Source organism: Gopherus flavomarginatus, chromosome 1 (assembly GCF_025201925.1).
Source record: "Gopherus flavomarginatus isolate rGopFla2 chromosome 1, rGopFla2.mat.asm, whole genome shotgun sequence".
In the NCBI taxonomy this organism is placed as follows: domain Eukaryota; kingdom Metazoa; phylum Chordata; order Testudines; family Testudinidae; genus Gopherus; species Gopherus flavomarginatus.
The window spans coordinates 258233815-258256618 of record NC_066617.1 but is presented as its reverse complement, the minus strand read 5'-3'; the positions used below and the strand labels follow the sequence as shown (position 1 = coordinate 258256618).

The 22804-nt window shown below is 46.2% G+C and overlaps 2 protein-coding genes across 2 annotated transcripts in view; one reads left to right on the top strand and one right to left on the bottom strand.

The window, feature by feature from the left end:
• The window catches only part of TMEM255B (transmembrane protein 255B), a 124724-nt gene extending 114713 nt beyond the window's left edge, over positions 1-10011 (top strand). The window contains exon 9 of the mRNA XM_050922658.1: positions 9248-10011. Within this exon, the coding sequence (XP_050778615.1) occupies positions 9248-9415 (168 nt within the window). The 3' untranslated portion in view covers positions 9416-10011. The remainder of the gene's footprint in view (positions 1-9247) is intronic.
• A 4157-nt stretch (positions 10012-14168) lies between these two features.
• GAS6 (growth arrest specific 6) overlaps positions 14169-22804 on the bottom strand; it is a 78975-nt gene continuing 70339 nt past the window's right edge. The window contains exon 15 of the mRNA XM_050922003.1: positions 14169-14734. Within this exon, the coding sequence (XP_050777960.1) occupies positions 14583-14734 (152 nt within the window). The 3' untranslated portion in view covers positions 14169-14582. The remainder of the gene's footprint in view (positions 14735-22804) is intronic.

The window sequence follows — 22804 nt, the reverse complement described above, 5'->3', positions numbered from 1 at the left end:
AAATGACCCATAAGGAGGTTCTGCCATCAAAGCCTGCAACTCACAGATGCTTTGCAGATGTTATCACCACAAGGAAGGCAGATTTCTGACATAGAAGAGGGAAGGAAAAAGTTTCAAGATGCTCAAATGGGGGTCTCGTAAAAGCCACTAAGACAGTATTAGAGGGGTAGCCGTGTTAGTCTGGATCTGTAAAAGCAGCACAGAATCCTGTGGCACCTTATAGACTAACAGACGTTTTGGAGCATGAGCTTTCGTGGGTGAATACCCACTTCGTCAGATGCATGTAGTGGAAATTTCCAGGGGCAGGTATATATATGCAGGCAAGCTAGAGATAATGAGGTTGGTTCAATCAGGGAGGATGAGGCCCTGTTCTAGCAGTTGAGGTGTGAAAACCAAGGGAGGAGAAACTGGTTCTGTAATTGGCAAGCCATTGACAGTCTTTGTTTAATCCTGAGCCGATGGTGTCAAATTTGCAGATGAACTGAAGCTCAGCAGTTTCTCTTTGAAGTCTGGTCCTGAAGTTTTTTTGCTGCAGGATGGCCACCTTAAGGTCTGCTATAGTGTGGCCAGGGAGGTTGAAGTGTTCTGCTACAGGTTTTTGTATATTGCCATTCCTAATATCTGATTTCTGTCCGTTTTTATCCTTTTCCATAGCGACTGTCCAGTTTGGCCGATGTACATAGCAGAGGGGCATTGCTGGCATATGATGGCGTATATTACATTGGTGGACATGCAGGTGAATGAGCCGGTGATGGTGTGGCTGATCTGTTTAGGTCCTGTAATGGTGTCGCTGGTGTAGATATGTGGGCAGAGTTGGCATCGAGGTTTGTTGCATGGATTGATTCCTGAGTTAGAGTTACTGTGGTGCGGTGTGCAGTTACTGGTGAGAATATGTTTCAGGTTGGCAGGTTGTCTGTGGGCAAGGATTGGCCTGCCACCCAAGGCCTGTGAAAGTGTGGGATCATTGTCCAGGATGGGTTGTAGATCCCTGATGATGCGTTGGAGAGGTTTTAGCTGGGGACTGTATGGGATGGCCAGTGGAGTCCTGTTGGTTTCTTTCTTGGGATTGTCTTGCAGTAGGAGGCTTGTGGGTACACGTCTGGCTCTGTTGATCTGTTTCCTTATTTCCTCGTGCGGGTATTGTAGTTTTGAGAATGCTTGGTGGAGATTTTGTAGGTGTTGGTCTCTGTCTGAGGGGTTAGAGCAGATGCGGTTGTACCTCAGTGCTTCGCTGTAGACAATGGATCGTGTGATGTGCCCAGGATGGAAGCTGGAGGCATGAACGTAGGCATAGCGGTCGGTAGGTTTTCGGTATAGGGTGGTGTTAATGTGACCATCACTGATTTCCTAGACACCACGGTACAAATCACCGAAAACCTACCGACCGCTATGCCTACCTTAAGGTGGCCATCCTGCAGCAAAAAAACTTCAGGACCAGACTTCAAAGAGAAACTGCTGAGCTTCAGTTCATCTGCAAACAAAGACTGTCAATGGCTTGCCAATTACAGAACCAGTTTCTCCTCCCTTGGTTTTCACACCTCAACTGCTAGAACAGGGCCTCATCCTCCCTGATTGAACCAATCTCATTATCTCTAGCTTGCCTGCATATATATACCTGCCCCTGGAAATTTCCACTACATGCATCTGACAAAGTGGGTATTCACCCACGAAAGCTCATGCTCCAAAACGTCTATTAGTCTATAAGGTGCAACAGGATTCTTTGCTGCTAAGACAGTATTAAGTCCCACAAAGGAAATTGCTCTTTAACTGGTGGGTGGAGATGAATGACTCCTTTCAAGCACCTCACAGCATGGGTTTTGAAAACATGGACTTCCCACTGATGGACAGATGAAATGCTGAAAGTGCAGCCAGGTGGACTCCCAATTAACTAAGTGCAAGACCAGAAGGCTGAAGGTGTAACAGATACTCCAAAACTCCTGGATACAAGGCAGCATCGGTTGAACTCCCCAGGCTAATGACCATACCGAGAATTGCTTCCATTTGGCCAAACAGGAGATTGAGGATAAATCTCATCCCTCCCTGGGTCTTTGGGACCAGGAAATACCAGGAGTCGAACCCCTGCCCCTGATGTTACAGGGGGACCTCCTGTATTGTCCCCAAAGCCAGTAAAAACTGAACCTGCTCTACTAGCAGTCTCTCATGAGAGGGTCCCTGAAAAGGGATGTGGTAGTGGGTGGGGAGGAGGGTTGGAGAGGAACTGTATAGCATAACCCAGGGGTTCTCAAATAGGGTCATGACTCCTGAGGGGGTCACGAGGTCATTGTCGGATGTCACAAGGTGAGCCTCCACCCCCAAACTCCGCTTCTCTTCCAACATTTATAATAGAATTAAATACGTGTTTTTAATGTATAAGGGGGGAGGAGGTCGCACTCAGAGGCTTGCTGTGTGAAAGAGTCCCAACCACTGTAAAAGCAGGCCAACCTGTCTCTGAACAGGGGAGATGGAGGAGAGATTACCACTGGACTGCTATCCTGGACACACACATCAAAATGGGTGCTTGCTAGGCACCAGGAGCGAGAGGTCCAGCTAGTTAAACCCTGAACAACAGGACCTTCTCTTCTGGGATCTGTGGCTCTTTATGGTATAGTCCTGCTGCCGCACAGGAAGGGACAATTGTCCAAAAAACCGCTGAGAGCTGAATTGCTGTTCGGCCACTGACCATTATAGTGTTGTCTCTTAACCGCCAGAATATACACTCCCAAAGCATGCAAAGTATCTCGGGATGCCTCAATGGTCTGCCGCACATGGGGAACAGTGTCATAATTCTCCAGCTGTAAGGCCCTCCTCATGATGACAGCTGATGCCATACTTCTGGTTGCTGCAATAACATCTTGGCAACCATGCTCCTTTCCTCAGGAACTGTCAAAAAAGCTTTTCCCTGGAGGGTTCTGGCAAGTTGTCTGCAAGCTTAGACATGGCTGCCCAATTGACAAAGTCATATTTAGAGATCAAAGCCTGCCAGATCCCGATGTTCATTTGATTTATACCTGCCCTGCTGAGCACTGTCATTTGCTGCAATCACCAGCAAGGAGGTAAGGGCCAGTTGGGAGTAGAAATCCTCACACCCTTGCGTTGGAATGAAGTACTTCGCCATAGGGGACAATGAAGCTGGGATATTCCAGAAGGCCTTTGCAAACTTCTTGAGAGCCTCATTTAGCAGAAAGGCTACTCTCCCTGGAGCTGATGATTGGAGAACATCCAGCAGCTTGAGTGCGCTCTCTGGCGGGAATTCTGCCTGGATACCTGAGGCATATGGCTGCTGTCTTGGGAGGCCCTGGTATGCCTTAAACTAAGTCCTCGGACACTGAGGGAGAGGAAGATTTCAGCACAATAGATTCGTCCAGGGAGGATGAAGAGGCAGTTTGCTGCACCAATGATGGATTCTATTCTTGCACCACAGGATCTGGTTGGAAGAGCTTCATAGGTCCCAGGGGGATAGGGGAATGGACTCGGCTGTCAATTACAGCTAAGATGGTATGGGAGCAGGAGTTACTGTCGGGAACAGTGATTGCACTCTGGAGTGCGACCTCAGGACCGAGGCACATCTCAGAGATTCCAAGGAAGCCACTGGGCATACGCATAAGGCGTTGGTAGCCAGCAGTCATCGGGCCAAGAACCACTGTCCCGGCTGTGGAGTAGATGCCGATCTCAGTGTGAATAATGATCTGAGGGTAATCTCTTATGCCTATCCGACGAGGACAACCCTGACCTTGAGGGATCCTGGAGGTTCTGTGGTGACAATATGGGAGCCAGCACCGATACGGCAAAGAACCACTCAGACTCATTTGAAGCCCAATCAGGAGGCAGCATCAGTGACGAAGAGGAGTGGGGAATCAGCACCAGTGGCACCAAATGGGACATGCTCCCACTTGGGAGAGGCATCGGCACGGAGGCTGGCACTGCACTCGATGGGATCTGCTGCTAAGACAATGATGGTGCTGAAGGATGCACCAACTTCAAGGAGGCCTTCTGTGCCAATCCCAACCTCGAATCCACAGTCTGCGGCACAGGTAGTAGGAACTGCAGTGCCAGCATACTTGGTATCTCTGACACATAGCCAGAGGGTGCCAGGGACGCAATGGAGGACTAGCTGGTAGATGCCATAGCACCGGAGAACTCATGAACTAGTAGAGGTCCAGGATTGAGAGGCAAAGCAGGTCTGATGCTGGCTCATGTGCCATCAATGTGAAGACAATTAGCACTGGTGCCAATATCATCAGTACCAGACCCAATGGATGTCCCATGGTCGGAACTGGAGTCAACAGTACAGGCCCTTGCTGCTCACTGCACGGTACCGAGGAGCGGGTGGATGGACCTTTCCATCCCATATGCCAGAGGGAGTGCAGTGCTGGTCAGCACTCCTAGAAGAGGAGAAGGAATCTCGCTGAGCCCTGGAATGGTCCCGTCTCATTTTATGGGACCTCTTCCTGGCCACACCAGAGGGGAGTGAATGACCCCTTTTCCTCTTGAGGGAGACACCAGATACCAGGTGACCAACTATCAGATGAGGGCCTCGGAGCCAAAGTGGGCCTCATGGCTTGCTCCAGAAAGATGCTGCTTGAACCGCAAGTCCCTTTGTGACAGACTTGCAGAGTGAGCCACTTTCTGTAATGTATCCTTCAACAAGCACCTGCTGTGGGGGTTGCTCTTGGGGATTGCCCCCCTCTATGATGAAAAATGCTTGAACCTTGGTGAGGGCCTCACACAAGGCTGCCAAATACTCTACTAACACTTAAACTAAGCCTCAGACACTAGTCAGAAAATGGAGAGTGAAAGTGGGAGGTGAAGATTCCATAAAGCTCTGACTCTAGCCACGATCGATGAGAAGGAACTGAAGGGATCGGGCTGGTGCTGCCCATACACAGCCAGGGGAGGGGCTATGGCCACAGGGCATAAGCACCGCCCCTGCAGGTACTGGTAGGCAAAGTTCTTTCTCTCTGGTGCAGAGGACATGCACGTGCACACACACACAGGGAATTCACAGCTGCATCTACTCAAAGAGCTAATGTTTGATCCTTTGCTGCTGCCCTGAAATCCCGAGCCTTCCCTCCTCCAGCTGCGACTACTGGCTCCCTCACCTTTCTGCTCTTCCATGATATTGGCCTGTGACAACAGCAGTGTTTAAAAAAAAAAAAAATGCCCTTGAGTTTGCTGTCCCTGCTGGTGTTTCTCTGCTGATCTAGGTGCTGCCGCTCACTGCTTTAATTGGTTGACAAACTGCTGCCTGGGGCAACAGCAGAGCAGTACAGTGTAAAGTCAGCGAAGTCCTGATGGAAAGGAAGGTCATGTGGGTAAAGCTCAGGACTGGACTTGGGGGCCCTGAAGTCAGTTCCTAGCTCTGCCATGGACTACCTGTGTGACCTTAGGCACGTCACTTAATCTCTGTATCTTGGTTCCTCATCTGTAGAATGGAAATAACTCTGTGCCTCGCAGGAGTATTGTGCAGATAAAAATTCATTCATGTTTAAGTGCTCAGATACTACAATGATGAAGGCCAAGAAAGTAAAGTAATAAGCACCACAGAAAAGCCTGCATGCAAATAAAACCTGCATGCCTGAAAATGATACCCTACAATCTTAGAACTTCAGACTCTGAAAACTGAATGTGGTCATTTAATTCACCACAATTACTCGTGTGTGTGTTATAGACCTTAATGTGCTAGAGAGGGGCTAGTAATCAGGGATCATTTTCAACTGGCAATGGTGCTGAGAGTTTCTAAAGATTATAATTAAGTTCAGATCAGTATGACCTGAGAGTAGAGAGACGGGTGAAGAACAACCAAAAGATATGACAAAGAAAATAACCAAACTGAAGAGATGCACATTAAATATTTAGTGGTCTGGCATATGAAAACCCGCTCACCTTTCAAAAATAAATCTGTCACTATTTTATCCAAAATTTTCCAAAAAAACCCAACTTTGTATTTTCCTATATTCAATATTTTTGTAAGTGTGTTCATTTGCCTTTTCTTGTGTTCATGACAATCCGAGGCAGGAAGTGCCTGCACCCCAGGAGAGATCAGCTGCAAGCTTTAGTCTCCACAGGTGAAAGCTATTAATCCTTCTGGAAAAAAACCAGCCTTGCTCCATGTACATGAGAACCACACTGCTGGGTGGAGGGAATGAGTTACAGCACTAGTATAAAGGCTTACGTATGTGAGCAAACTCATGACTGGCGAAGATGTTCAGTGCAGGCTGTCTAATAATTGTTTCCATTTTTGGACATTTTGTAAATAATCTGTTCTGAAATGGCCAAATTCTTAGACATTACCCCCCCCTACTACTGAGTAAATCTTTGGTCCTAACCCAAAGCTTAGCTCACATTTACAGAAAGCAGAAATGATAGTTACCACCTGTGGGTCTGCTTTCACACTAAAGACCTAATCAAATGGAGGGTGCCATGTTAGTGACTTGTATAGAACATGAGCAAAATTGTCAAACATGCCTACATCCCATTTTCAAAGAGACATAGGGCAAGATGTACAAAGGGATGTGGATGCTGCAGTGCTGAGCATTGCAGTGTCTAGGTACCAGACAGTAGAATCCCCACCACCCCCTGAGGTGCCCAAGCTCCCATGCACTTAAAGGGGAGTTTTCTGCCTCAGAAGGGGATCTTGAGAGAGCTGAGTTGGAAGCTGGCTGTGAGCCTGAGAGAAAAGGGCACCTGGCTCCACAGCAGGGAGTCTAGTAACCCAGAGAGCCCTGGAGCCAGCTGGGATTCTGAAGGCTTCCAGGCTCCTTGCTGCAGGGCCAGGTCTCCCAGCTCACTTGCAGATACCCTATACCCGTGGAAAGCACCCAGGCTTTCCAGAGGTACCTGCTGCAGCAGTTGGAGCCAAGCAATGCTGCTGCAGCCCAGTGGTTAGGGCACTAATGTAGGAGACATGAGCAGGGATCTGAAGTTGGGTCTCTCACATCCCAGCTGAGGGCCCTAACCACTGAATCAGGACACACACACCTGACTGTGGGTGTGCTCAGAGTTAGAGACAGAGTTTCCACAGGTAACCCTATGGCAGTCTCTGCTTGGTTAGGTAACAGCTAAAAAATCAGGACCTGAGTCCACATTGTGCTGAACTCAACTGGTCAACATACTGAGGGGCTCTGTAATAGCTAGCAGAGAATCCTGTTGTTGTAAAAAGGTAGAATATTATTTCTGAAAACAAACTGTTTTACACAGCTATAAGCCAGTGTTTTTTATTTACCAAGGGGGAGGGATAGCTCAGTGGTTTGAGCATTGGCCTGCTAAACCCAGGGTTGAGAGTTCAATCCTTGAGGGGGCCATTTAAGGAACTGGGGTAAAAATCTGTCTGGGAATTGGTCCTGCTTTGAGCAGGGGGCTGGACCTAGATGACCTACTGAGGTCCCTTCCAACCCTGATATTCTGTTAGAGCTATTTCTAAAATTGGCTTATAGCACAGTTTACTCGAATGCTACCGTACAGCCACTCTCACTTGATCAGGGGTGTTGACAATGAATGGCTAATTGAACAGATAATTATGATTGCAGTAATGGTGGTTGGTCTAGACGTTACTGACAAAGGAAAAACTAGACAAGAGGAGACTCTAGGCCTAGTGTGAAAATATCAGAAAATTTTGATTTTACACTATGGTTAGTATGTGCTGTAACCATGCATTTGTATCATTAGAAATAAGATTATTACAAAATCCCCTCTCTCAGCCCTTGTTTAAATCAACCACATCCATAAACAGAGGAGGAAATTATCTTCTCAGAAGCACACAAAGGCTTCTTGACTCCAAAGCTTTAATGTCTCTGCTTGCACAGAATTCTCACGGAGAGGTCCATGCATGTAGAGAGTAGAATGAACAGCACAGGGGATCTCAGGTCTGGTAAAGGAGACATTTACCTAGGTGCAATGGTTACCAGTACTAGAATACCACTATTATAGAAAATTATGATTTTTAAAATGTTAAGTACCTGGGACAGTGGCATTTACTTGTCAGGGTTTGAATTTCCCTTAAATAGCTTTTTTTTTTTAAAATTGAAAAATTTCAGGGTCTTTTGGCCACTCAACACTTCAGCTGACACCCTTGGAATGGCAGGTGATTAACATCTGAGGGTCAAGGATGAAATCCTGGCCCCTCTGAAGTCAAGGGCAAAACTCCCCCACATAGGGTCAATGTGCCCTTTTGTTTTTAAGAAAGTGGGTGAAGCATTAGTGGTTGAAGATGGGCTGCTTTCATAAGCACCTAGAGCTCCTCACTCCAGTCCAAATCCAAAGGAGTCAGAGTATTACAGTCCAATCAGTCGTATATATTAGATATCCAAATCTTTCTATCTATACACCCCCCGTACTTACCCAGGGGGCTATAAAGTGGATCAGAGAATAGGTATCCTATACTGAAATAAGGTTCAACCTTATCTACAATATCTTACTTAAACTGTTATGACTTCTACCCCTCATTTAAAATAGCTGTAAGGCGGAGCTGTGTTGCTGTCTACGACACAAGGGGCATGTGAGCCTGCCCTGTAATTTGGACTGCGTGGGCAGAGGACTCCATTGGGGGAAGTAGATGTATGTGAGTGAAGAAGCACAAGAGACAAAAGCAGACACAGCTGGGAGCACAGAGCTGGAAAAAGCCTAGAGACCGACCTGTTTTGGGGGTAGAGAGGTTGCTGGCTGAATGCAGTTTTGGTGCTGAGAGCAAGGATGCTGCCCTGGTGTTTGGTTGCTCCTCTGTTCAGGGAAATAGAATTTTGTATATGATTTGTAGACAAGATTGCATCAAAGAAACCAGACTCCACCAACAGTTTGTACAGAGCCCTGAACTTTGACTAGCTTATGAGATCAAAAAGGTAACTATTGTATATAAATGCCTACAGCCCTAGGATAGTTTCCAGGTAGCAATATTAATTTTAAATAAACATCTACATCTCTCTTAAAGCCCACTCTGCTATACTGATTTACCTGGGAGACTAGAGCATTCTTTTTTTTTGTGCAAAAGTATTTTATTCAGTTGCCTAGACAGAGGGTGAATTGCATGCATAAAACTCATATTAAGACTAACTTAAGTGATAAGTGTAAACTGTCTCACCTCCAAATGCACTGTATGTCAGTCTAAACGTGTGCATTAACACCACAGGGATGTCCACATTACAGATGTGTGAGAGGTTTAATGGTACATACTATATACATTTAATACAGTATAGCTGCAAACATGTCTGTAATCCCTTACTGAAGATGGCATTTTTTCTTTGTTTAATTACAGCCTGCAAGCCATTTTCCAGCATCATCATCTACTGATATTTCTTTATCTGATGATACTCAGCCTCCATCTCAGTCCAGCTCGAACTGTGGTCTCCCACCCAATGCCCCGCCACTATACACACCAACGTATTTTCTGCCAGAAGAAAAGCCTCCACCGTATGCACCCTAGAACACAATTACATTTTAACTGATTTTTTTTTTAAAGACATCTTTGGAAACTCTGAGCTGCACAGGAAGCAAACTATTAAGGAAACTGTTTAACTCCAACTCTCTCTGAGCTAACCAGAATCCTGGAAACCTAAGGCAGGCGTGTCACCAGAGGAAGGTATCAGTCACCACACAGTTTGCATGTAGTCAATTGGAACAGTGCTGTCTGGCTAACATGAACATGATTTTCTCTCTCAGCATAATACATAGTGACTTTTTTTCCCACTAGAAGAAAAAAAGAAACACACTTAGGATACTTGGTTCCATTTTCATAAACCCGTATAGAGTGATACTTCTGAATTAGAACTCTTATAGTCTGGTGAATATACATGGAATCTGGATTGAAAGAAATGAGATTTTTTTTTACCATATACTATTCAGTTAAGAGCCCCTTTTTGGTAAAAATGTTCCAATAAATACTGTGTGACAATTGTTTGACAATACAATATGCTGTGTTTGTATATTAATACTGTACCTAAGTCAGTGTACACATCACAAGAAACTGGATGCAAAATTCAGAGGTCAAGTTCCCAGTTAGTATTGTCCTATTCTGAAAAGGTACAAATATAAAATTTTATTTGAACAAGGCTGTTTTAATTCTGTCTGAATTGTGTACCAGTCCAGCTAATGCTAACAAAGATAAAATGTCAGTGAGCTAAAGGTGCAATTTCCAGCTAAGTATTTAACCTGTATATAATACTTAGTACAGTACTGAACTCTGTATTTTTCCATATACTGTAAAAGGCAGAGGAGATGGGGGCAAATGATTCCTTTTCTAGTTAAAGTGGAAACTAAAATACTGCATGTTGACCTAAATTATGTAAAAAGAGACCTGTCCAGTAGTCTTGAAAATGTTGCAATGCATTGGTGAATGCTCAGTGTTCCTTTTTCCCCATCCAGCCTTCCACTACAGAGAATTTAAAAATACATATACACCCAGGCTACGTCCATACTACCCGCCGTATCGGCGGGTTAAAATCAATTGCTCGGGGATCGATATATCGCGTCTCATCTAGACGCGATATATCGATCCCCGAGCGCGCTTATATCGATTCTGGAACTCCATCAACCCCAACGGAGTTCTGGAATTGACAGGGGGAGCCGCGAACATTGATCCCACGCGGTGAGGACGGGTGAGTAATCCGATCTTAGATATTCGACTTCAGCTACGTTATTCACGTAGCTGAAGTTGCGTATCTAAGATCGATTTCCCCCCGTAGTGTGGACCAGCCCCCAGTAACTCCTGTGGAGGTAGCACCCAAAGGAAAGACATGATCTTGTACTCCCTCTTCTGGATAAGTAGCAAGCACTATTCTCAGCTATATGCTGCCATAATCAGGGATGACAGTGCTTAAACAAGGATGAAAATAATTAATTAATGACTTCCTGAGTTGCCGATTCCTCCTGCAGCACTCTAGGGCCTCAATGTTCTTTGCCACACCAGGACTGTGGGACAGCACAGAAAATGTAGTTTGCTCCATGGACCTAGCTCATTGGGCAGCAATTAATCAGTGCCACACTGGAAACTTGAACAAGTTTCCCAACAGTCAGTGTGCAAAATGGGAAGGGGGACATATTTTATCCATAAGTTTTTAAGCAGTTGTTACAGTAAAAAATTTATATATTAAGAATACTAGATTGCTTTCCTTCAAAGGATGTGAACATTTGAACAGCTGAAATCACAGCAAAACATCAAAAAAATGAATTCAGTACAAAATATCACATGTTATTCAACATGCACCAGAAAAACCTACCTATTCAGTTTAGAATGGTTTCTTAAAAGGATCAGGATCAGGGCAGGAGCAAGGCAAACAGAATTTTTGCACTCAAGCTAAAAAAAAATAAAAAAAATTTAAGCAAGGTGGAGAGAAGAGTAAATTACTTTCAAAACACATGAGCTAATGATTTTAGTTTATCATAAGTGCTTGGATTTCCATGACTGTATAATATAACGACAACAAACAGCTCAATTTCTCAGGTACAAAATAAACTGCACGTATCCAATTTTGTAGAATGTGAATTTTGGCTGGTTAGAAGCATAGAAGGCACACGGTGTGAACTCTAAGTTTTAGAATGGACAGACACCATTAACTTCAGTGGCTTAGGGAACTACCTGAACTACTTCAAAAGGGAGGGTGGGGGGAATGGAAATTTCTCTGTTTCTGCACAATTGATTGAAGAGGAAGGTATGTGTCCTACTCTGATGTCTCACTGCTGCCAGTTAGAAAGCAAAGACGTGTGGAAGAAACCCCATCACCACCCTCACCTTTTCCCCCAGGCTGAGTGCTGCTGTATAGTATTACAGATATCAGTTTAGAAATAATACACATTCCCATATCCTCCATATTTTTATACTGTAAATCATAACTTTTTGTCCACACAAAGCAGGTATATAAAGTCTTTACACACACAAATAATTGGAGCAATTTTTGCATCAAAATGATGCATTTCCCATGTATGTCAATTATTTCAATTAACTTTTTTTAAGCACAGTACACTGTTATAACCTCTTTCACGTAATGTCGAGTGTGGAATTGCACAGCACCACCTCATACCACAAAATTCTTATTTCTAGTATCCAAGATAATTCTGGCACTATAAATATAACCATTGGCATTAATAAAGGTCACACAGATTTGTGACTCATATATGCCACACAGCTATTTGTTTGGGAAGTACTGCAGAAATATCACAAATGCTAGAGGTGAAACTATTTTACTAGCAGGTGCTCTTTGAAAAGAACAAAGCTTAAACTGGGTTTTGTTCCTCCAATTAGTAGGAAGTGTCAGACATCTTCCAAGCTTGTGCTGTTTTCTTTAGAGCTACTTCAAGTTGAAAGGATGAGATACTGATGTAGGAAAAGACCTGAAATGACCAGGAAAAAAAAAATACAATAGAGAATCACCATAGGCTATGATACATATGCGTTCCCCAGTAAGGCTGGAAATGAGAACCCTGAATAAAACTTTTCCTAGGTCCTAATCATGTCACCAGTTAATCCATCATCATCTCCTAACAGAAGCAGCATCTGGAGTATTTGGATTTCTCTCCCCTCATGCCTCAAAAGGTAAGACAAATGAAATTATGACTGGTATACGCAACCTATTCTCATTCCTCTGTAAGCCTGTCTCCTTTTTCATTTACTTTCAGTAAATAAATGTCCTTCAGAACTTTTATCTGGTCCCTTTTGAATGTGCATGGACTTCTGTGCTTTAACGAAGGGGGAACAGCAGAAAGCTTGTTGCCTGACTGAAGCTGCAGACCTGACCTTTTCAGTCTTGCTGCATCACCCTTGACTGTCTGGCTCAGGGAACCAGTCAGTCTCGATGTTGCATTATCTAGTGGCTAGATACAGTACAGCTGCCATATCACTCTTCCAAACACATTTGGCGGTAAGGATTTTCTTAACATGGGATACTCTATCCAGTTGCCCATCCTTTTCCTGGGGAGAGTTCTATCTGGACAGTTTGGCTACAACTGTGGGCAAATTTGGAGGTTATTAGGTTAATCTGTTGTCTGTCTCTCTAGCTTTGACCAGGTAAAACATTATATATAAATGCTACAGAATATCTATAAAAAGATTAGTAAACTTGGGTCTGTGCCATATTGACCCTTGCAAGCCCCAGACATCGTTGCTCTGACTCTCTTTGTAAAATAATTTGTCACCTAATGAATCTAGAGTGTATTTAAAAAAATTCCTTAAACAAAAAAAAAAAAAATCTCAGGTCAGACCACTGGCATACCCAGTGTTATCTGCACTATGCCTGAAATTCTAGCTGTACTCCAAGAGATCCTCATCCATAAAATGTTTGAATTCTAACCATAACAAGATACTTATCACTCTCAATTTGTTACTCTAATGCAAAATATGGGCCAAGTGCTGCATGCTTTCAAGTGTCTCTGGAGGAATTCCAGTCATCCTAGAATCTTCTGGATGACATCATCTCAAGAGATGCTCAGCACCTTGCAGGAGCCATCCCCATGCTAGTAACCTCTCCAGAGGCTGGCAATAGCTGAAAGTGAATAGACAAAACAAACAACAATTTGCACAGAGACAGTGTGCAGCAGTGAGAGAAAGTCTGATCCGCCTAAAACAGCTTTGGCAAAGCCTACTGTGTCTATCCTAAAAAGCCCTTGCTGGTAAGCATGGAAATTAACACACACGGTTCTGCTGCATCCTCTGGTGAATAAGCCCATACACATTCTCAGCCACACTACTATCCAGCCTGGGTAGCTCACACTTAATCACAAAGCCTCAGTGCTCCTATAGGCTCATGGTGAGTGAGCCAGCCTAAAAATTAAGTAGCAAAAGTTACATCACTGCATGATATTCCCTGTTCTCAGTATCTTTCATCACTTGCCTCACTGATTACTGACATAAGACACTTTGGCTTCTACCTGAGCTAGGCTTTCCTTTTAATTGTTTCTTGCTGACCCAATATTTCCTCTCACTTACAAGTTCTCCACTGACCAAGAACTTTTTCTAAAGGTTGTGACGGAGCCTGTTACCTCTGGAGAGCATGTTACAAAACAAATCCTAAAAAAACCACACCCACACATCTCCCTGCCACCTAAATATGAGCTTGCTCGCTAGTCTAGAGCCTACTTACAGCTTTTCAGAGGCCAGTGAACACACTAGTCATTGAAAGATGAATAAAATGGTATCGGCTCTGCAAATCATCCCCCCAAGAAACAATCTCAGTGCAGTTAAGAAGTTATGTAAATATTTTATTCTTTCATGTTTTGTAAATCAGAAAGCAGTGTTTGATAATAAAAAATAATACAGCAATATTATTTTTATTCCAGTTCACCCTGACATATTACCAGATTTTCCACATTACAGCTATCCATCTGTCTTTTTACAGTCTTAACATTCACTTTAGGTATAATCTTCACTTTTGGATTATTAATCTTAGTCTTCTGAACTATTTACAAATATATTACAAACTCTAAACCTCAAAGCAAAGAAATATTTCAATAATCAATTTGACTTGTGAGGATCAGTAGCGCCTACATAACTTCAGTGTTTAAAGAGAAACTATACACATAGTGCCGGAAGTCTGAATAATTTATATCTTGAAAAAGCATGGAAAGTTTTTGAATATAAAACTTCTACATTGCAGTGGTACCTATTGACCAGTCTCAGTTGGAGGACAAGAATGTGATGTGATGTCACTGTGCTTGTAAAAAGCCTCATCTAAGTCCAGTGCCTTATTATTCATCTTCACAGTCATGCAGCCATGGTAGAATGCAGTGACTGGAGTGGAAGTGACAGGAACATCTGTGTAAAAGCAGAAGAAAATTTCTTTAACTTCCTTAAGTTTCAACAAACATCATCCCTACCAAGTTTAGATGACTGGTACTTGGATTAAATTCGAATACATTCCCATTTCCTCTCCTCGATTCTGCACCCTTCCATTCCACTCTCATGGTAAGCAGAATGCAAGAACACTCTCTTTCATATTTAGGGCCTTTTCTTAAAGGGACCTTACATGAGCTTCCATTGCCAAACACACAAAAAGAGGTCAAAGGCCAGATCCTCAGCTGGTGTAAATCAGTGTAGGTCCATTGACCTCAATACAGCTATGCCAGTTTACATCAGCTGAGGATCTGGTCCCACACTCTGAACATTAGACCCTCATTGCTTTTCCATTTCAATGTAGACTCAGACTTTAAGGCCAGAAGGGACCATGGTGATCATTTAGTCTGATCCCCTGCATAACAGAACACAAAGCCTCACCCACCCACTCCTGTAATAGACCCACAGCCGATGCCCAAACAACAGATGCAGGTTTTGCATCTGTTATTCTGGTAGCAGTGGCACCAGAATAGGGGCAGCCAGGGACCAGGGCCCTTCCACTTTTCACCAAGGGCCCCCTGCCCCTCCTCTTCCCCCTGAGGCCCCACCCTCCAGCCAGAGCAGCAGCTGGAGCCCAGCAGCAGGGGGTGCCGCACCACAGACCCTCCACCTGCCCAGGGTAGGAGGACCGAGAGGAGCCCCCAGCCCGTGTCCCTGTCCCTGGACCTTCCACCCAGGGCAGGTGGAGGTTCTGCAGGTCCTCACAGCTACCTGGCCGCGTGGCTCTTACCATGGCCAGGCTGCAGCTCTCAGGCCCCATCCCCCAGCCAGTCAGGTCAGCATAAAAGCTAAGCGGGCAGCTGCAAACCCTCCATCTGTCCTGGGAGGGGGTCCGCAGGGCGGGGACACGGGCTGGGGGCTGCTCTCGCCTCCCCCCGGCCCTGAGCAGGTAGAGGGTCCATGGCTCCTGGCCTGCTCTGGCTTGGCTGGGGGTGTGGCCTCAGAGTGGGGACAGGGCCAGAGAGAGCTTTAGCCCCCCACTTTTGGGAAGGCTCTGCCAGGGCTGTTTGGCAGGGTCTGGTGGCAGACACACCAACTCAAAGGAGCACCAGATCCTGCCAGAACAGATGCAAAACCTGCAGACATATCTCCACACTACGACCTCGTCCCCCCATAACACCTTTCAAGATCCATGGATCCTACAAATGCCTATCACAACATGTGGTGTACCTCATCCAGTGCGCTAAATGCCCCAACAACAACTGTGTGGATGAAACCAGCAAATCACAAGGAACTCACATAGGACAATGATAAAAGACAGAAACACTATCACCTGGCAGTGTTGTCAACTCTCATGATTCTGTCATGAGTCATATGGTAATTATTAAAGTTCCAGCTCCTGGAGTCAAGTGGATATGTGATGATTTTGGCCTTCATTCTTAAAGAAAAAAGTACGTTTCTAGCCCTTGTGGCTGTGAAGAAAGCTTCAAAATGTGACCCCAGTGCACCCTAAAGACTCAAAAAGCAGAGGGCAAATAAAAATCTATTATTTTTACATAATCTCATGTTTTTAAAGTCACTCATGATAGTTGGCGAGCCTGATTCATTATTTTTTTTTTTAACATTAGAGGTTGGCAATACTGGAACTCTTTTCATAAAGTGATCACTCGATCTCTGACTTATCAGTCCTCTTCCTCAAGGGAAACCTGCACAACACTTTCAAAGGACGAGCCTGGGAGCTTAAATTCGTAAGGTCTTGTCTCCTCTATAAAGTTTTGTTGGCAAAAGTTATGCCGCTTTAAATAAAGCCACTGTTGCATGTCCACACTAATTCCTTGTGTTGGCAGAGTGCAGCTACACTAACAGCTCTTGCATCCACACAGAGAGCAGTGCACTATGGTAGCTATCCCACTGTGCAACTGGCTGCAAGGTGCTTTGGGAAAGGTTTGCAATGCCTCATGGGGCAGGTACAGTGTCACATGATGTAGGTTTCTTAATCCCATTGTTCCAGGGCATCCTAGTAGATTGTCAGCCGCTTTTTCAACTGAAGTGCATGTGGGGAGGAAAAGGAGACTGGGTGTCTGCGGCAGGGGAGACAGCAGGCTCACTGACCTATTCTGAGGCAGGGGGAGGGGGACATCCCCACACATCAGCCCCCAGCTCTGCTCGGCACAGCAGTCTCTCCCAAAGCAGCCCGCTCTGCCTGCCTGCGGTTCTGTGATTCCTACCAAGTTCTCCCACAGCCTCCTCAGCTGCCAGGAGCAGCATCCTGAACTCTCTGTGCTGAGAATAGGGTTGGCCGGGAGTCTCCCAGAATCGGCCTCTATTTCTGGGTTGCTATTGAAAGTAATCTGGGAGCTTTTAAACAAGCCAAAAGTCTGGCAAGGCAGGCTCCTTATCTGCCCTGGCTTGGCAAGGCTCCTGGAAGGGGTCGGCCTGTCTGGCTCCTAGGTGCAGGCAGCAAGGGGGTCTCTGCGTGCTGCCCCCACCCTGGGCGCAGACACCACAGCCAACAGGAGCTGCGGGGGTGTTGTCTGCAGGCAGGGGCAGCATAGCTTTGTAGCGTGTACACCTCCCCTGTTTTGCCAGCAAAACTTCATAGTGTAGACAAGGCCTAACTCTGCTAGACACAAACTCATGGAATAAATAGATACTGAATTAATGGCTTACTACAACAAGCTGTAACCCACTAACCACCTCCTTTGGTCTTCTGACTGCAGAGGTGTTAACGGGCAACTCTACCTTGAATGGTCCCTTAGAATGTGCTGTCTAGTTATGCTAAACAATCTGTTCCACCCTGCACTGAGCTGTGAAGCTGGAAGTCCCTTTCCCAGACCTGAAGAAGTGCTCTGTATGGCTCCAAAGCTTGTCTCTCTCACCAACAGAAGTTGGTCCAATAAATGATATTGTCTCACTCACCTTGTTTCTTTAATATCCTGGGACAGAAAGGGCTACAACTATACTGCATATCAAGAAATAAATAACATTTTCTGGAAAGGAGCTGAAGGCAATAATGATTCCTAAATTATTTCACCCTTTTAAGAGAGCTTTAATGGGCACATAGAAAACCTTTTATTCAATGTCCACTAGTGGCCATATAAATACTGAAGCTGGAAAAAAAAGACAAATTTAGCACATGCCAATAAATTAGAAGAAAATTGTTGATTATTATTACTAATTTCTATAATTCTATCACCTAGCCTCCTTAAACACAGAGATTAAAAGGCAAAAAGCACACAATAAAACTGTTAAATGAAAGCTTACTGAGATAAGTGTCCTCTCATGCCCTGAAGGACACTAGCTTGTCTGTCTACAGTTTAGGCTAAGCTAAACAAGCTGGTTGCATAACAGAAAATGATGAATTGCTCAAGAATGATTTAATCTCACAATGGCATGGGAAGATGGGTAAACCTCTCATCTCCACATCAACGCAAGAGGGACTAGATCGACAGGATTCTCCCATGACATTAACGCTACTTCCCTGGATACTACAGGACATCCAAACATGTCCTGCTTGGAGACACACAGGGCCAAATTCAAGGTTCGTGTATGCAGGCATAACTCTACTGAATTTGGAAACTTTAAATTTGGTCCGCAGACTTCTGGGTTTCAGAGCAGACAGAGAAGCATGTGGTGCCACACTTGTGAGTCATGAAACGGGGTTACTTTTCCATATCTTGTTTAGTTTCTTTAAACAATATCCTGTAGCTAGGGCTTGGGGCATTTTCCACAGTGACCAGCTAAATTAGCATAGTTTAACCAACTTTATTTCATGCTTTTCCCCCACTTGCCATATTTAAAACAGGCTTCTTATGCTGGGGGATAAATCACCATTGGGGTGCGTCATAGGAAACTAAATTAAACTCTAATCTCAGGAGAAACTGATGGACTACCTGGTCTAGGGTAACAAAGGTAAGTGGGAAAGGGGTGATGGGCAGTGTAGGCACAGGATGAGCTGAATGACCTGAAGGGTGCTAGGACTTCTAAGATGGTATATAAAAATGACTTAATTTCATTGCATTAGTATTATACATGCAGCTCATTAGTAAAAGAATTTCTAGTACTTCCACAGTAAATCTTTTATAAATTATGATGGATGAACCTCAGAAAAGACAGTTACCTGTTCCGTAACTGGCGTTCTTCGAGATGTGTTGCTCATATCCATTCCACATTAGGTGTGTGCGCTCACCACATGCACTAGTGCCGGAAGTTTTTCCCTCAGCAGTATCCGTAGGGGAGCAGCTTTGGTGCCATCTGGAGTGACACCTGCATGGCACGGTATAAGGAGTGCCGCCAGCTCCCCCCACCCTCAGTTCCTTCTGGTCAGAAACTCTGACAATGAGGAAGGAGGGCGGGTTGTGGAATGGACATGAGGAACATCTCAACGAAAACCAGTTACGGAACAGGTAGCTGTCTTTTCTTCTTCGAGTGCTTGCTCATGTCCATTCCACATTAGGCGACTCCCAGCAGTTCCCCTGGAGGCAGGTAGGAGTTCACGGCTGCGCAGATTGTAATACAGCTCTGCCGAACCCAGCGTTGTCTCTGGCCGGCTGAGTGACGGCATAGTAAGACGCAAACATGTGGACCAAGGACCACCTCACGGTTCTACTGATGTCCTGGATAAGGATGTGCACCAGGGAAGCTGCCGAAGATGCCTGCACTGTAGTCAAATGGGCCATGACAATCGATGACACCTTTGCTAGGTCATAACAGGTCTTTATGAAAGAGGTGATCCAGTTGGAAATCCTCTGTGAAGAAACTGGAAGGCCCTTTATCCTATCCTCCATAGTGATGAAGAGCTGGGTCGATTTATGGAAAGGCTTGGTATGCTCCAAACAAAAAGCCACGATCCTCTGGACACCAGCGCATGCAGATGCCTCTCCTTGGAAGTCTTGTGCGGCTTGGGAGAGAACACGGGCAGGAAAAGACGGTTACTCACCTTTGTAACTGTTGTTCTTCGAGCTGTGTTACTCATAGATTTTTACCCTAGCAACACCCGACAGGTCGGCACGGCGCCCCCTGGCGTGGCGCCGCTATGGCACCAGATATAGGCCCCTGCCGACCCATCCCGCTCCTCAGTTCCTTCTTGCCGGCTACTCCGACAGTGGGGAAGGAGGGCGGGTTTTGGAATGGATATGAGCAACACATCTCGAAGAACAACAGTAACAAAAGGTGAGTAACTTTTCTTCTTCGAGTGCTTGCTCATATCCATTCCAATTAGGTGAATCCCAAGCCTTACCTAGGCGGTGGGGTCGGAGGGAGAAACTGCAGAATGCAAGACTGCTAAGCCGAAGGCTGCATTGTCTCTGGACTGTTGGACCAGGGCATAATGGGAGGTAAAGGTGCGTACCGAAGACCATGTAGCTGCTCAGCATATCTCCTGAATAGGTACTCGAGCTAAGAGGGTGGCCGATGAGGCCTGAGCCCTGGTCGAATGTGCGGTAATATGACCCGGAGAGGCGTAAGCTAGATCATAGCATGCCCGAATGCACGCTGTTATCCAGGACAAAATCCTCTGGGTAGAGACGGCCTGGCCTTTCATCTGGTGCACCACTGCAACAAAAAGTTGGGGCGTTTTGCAGAAGGGCCTCGTACGGTCAATATAGAAGGTGAGCGCCCTACGGACATCAAGCGAGCGTAACTTCTGCTCCGTACGTGATGCATGCGGTTTGGGGAAGAAGACCGGGAGGAATATGTCCTGGTTGAGATGAAAGGCCGAGACTACTTTAGGGAGGAATGCTGGATGTGGGCATTGCTGCACCTTGTCCTTGTGGAACACTGTGTATGGTGGGTCCACCATCAGAGCCCGAAGCTCAGAGACTCTCCTAGCCGATGTAATGGCTACCAGGAAGGCAGTCTTCCATGACAAATATAAGAGCGAGCAGGTTGCCAATGGCTCGAACGGAGGGGGATGTAAGTTTCGTTAGAACTAAACTGAGGTCCCAGGAAGGGGCGGGGCGTCGCACAAGAGGAAATAGACGCTCCAGGCCTTTGAGGAACCTCGAAACCATAGGCTGGGAGAAGACGGAGTAAACGCCTTCACCGGGGTGGAAAGTAGAGATAGCTGCTAAGTGTACTTGCAAGGATGAGATCGCGTGGCCCTGTTGTTTGAGATGCCAGAGGTAATCCAAAATAGTGGGGATGGAAACCTCCGTAGGTGCAACATCCCGGGTGTGACACCAGCAAGAGAATCGTTTCCACTTGGCTAAGTATGTATACCGGGAAGAGGGTTTCCTGCTACCCAGGAATATCTCTTGTACTGGGGCAGAGCAGCGTAATTCCGATCGGGTTAAACATGCAGGAGCCACGCCGTCAAGTGGAGGGATTGCAGGTCTGGGTGAAGAAGCCTGCCGTGGTCCTGCGTTATCAGGTCCTGATGGACGGGTAGGGGGATCGGGTCGGCTATCGAGTGGTCCAAGAACGTGGAGTACCAGTGTTGCCAGGGCCACGCAGGGGCTATCAAAATCAGTCAAGCCCTGTCCTTGCGAAGCTTTATGAGAACCCTGTGCACCATTGGAAAGGGTGGAAAGGCGTAAAGCAGGTGGTTCGCCCAAGAGATTAGGAAGGCATCCGATATTGAGCCCAGGGCGAGACCTTGGAAGGAGCAGAACCTCTGACACTTCCTGTTGTTGCGGGAAGCGAACAGGTCTATGTGGGGAAAGCCCCACTTCTGGAAGATGGAGTGAACAATGTCCGGGCGAAGCGACCACTCGTGGGCGAGAAAGGATCTGCTGAGATGGTCTGCCAGAGTATTCCAGACTCCTGGGAGGAAGGATGCTACAAGGTCTATAGAGTGGGCTATACAAAATTCCCACAGTTGGATCGCCTCCTGACAAAGGGGGAGAGGGTCGAGCCCCACCCTGCTTGTTGATGTAGTGCATTGCTGTTGTGTTGTCCGTAAGCACTAGAACACAATGGCCCTGTAGATGTTGTTGGAATGTCTGGCAGGCGAGGCGGACTGCTCTCAGCTCCCAGACGTTTATGTGCAAGGACAGCTCTTGAGCTGACCAGAGGCCTTGCGTGCGGCGATGGCCTAGGTGTGCCCCCCAGCCAAGAGACGAGGCGTTCATTGTTAGGGACACTGAGGCTTGTCTCGGTTGGAACGGCATCCCTGCGCACACCAGGGAAGGCTTTAGCCACCAGTTGAGGGAGCCTAAGATGGTTTGAGGAACGGTGACGACCATGTCTATGGAGTCCCTGCCTGGGCGGTAAATTGAGGCAAGCCAGGCTTGGAGGGGACGCAGGCGTAGTTTTGTAACCAAGCACGCCAAAGTGCACGCAGCCATGTGACCGAGAAGGCTGGGGCAGGTACAGGCCGAGGTCGTCGGGAAAGTTTGAAGGCTTTCTATGGCCAAGACTAGTGTCCGAAACCGGGGTAACGGAAGGCAGGCTGTTGCGAGCTTGGAGTCTAGAATGGCCCCAATGAATTCTATTCCATGAGTGGGCACCAGAGTAGACCTCTCTAGATTGATCATGAGGCCCAACTGCTCGAATAGGCTCGTGATGGTGGCCATATCCCTGGTGACTTGGGCCTCGGATGTCCCACGAACCAGCCAGTCGTCTAGGTAAGGAAAGACGCTTATGCGCCGACAACGGAGAAAGGCGGCCACTACCACCATGCACTTTGTAAACACGCGCAGGATGGTGGAGAGGCCAAACGGAAGGACCGCAAATTGAAAATGCTGGTGGTGCACCATAAACTGTAGGTACCGTCTGTGCGGAGGGTAAATTGAGATGTGAAAGTATGCATCCTTCATGTCGAGAGCAGCGTACCAGTCTCCGGGATCCAAGGACAGGATGATGGTCCCCAATGACACCATGTGGAACTTCAACTTCTTCAGAAAGACGTTGAGACCGCGCAGGTCTAGGATGGGACGGAGACCTCCTTTTGCCTTTGGAATTAGGAAATATCGGGAGTAAAATCCCTTGCCCCTGAACTCCTCCGGCACCTCCTCTATAGCTCCGATTGAGAGGAGCGTGCGAACCTCCTGCCAGAGGAATTGCTCGTGAGAGGGGTCCCTGAAGAGGGACAGGGAGGGCAGGTGGGAGGGA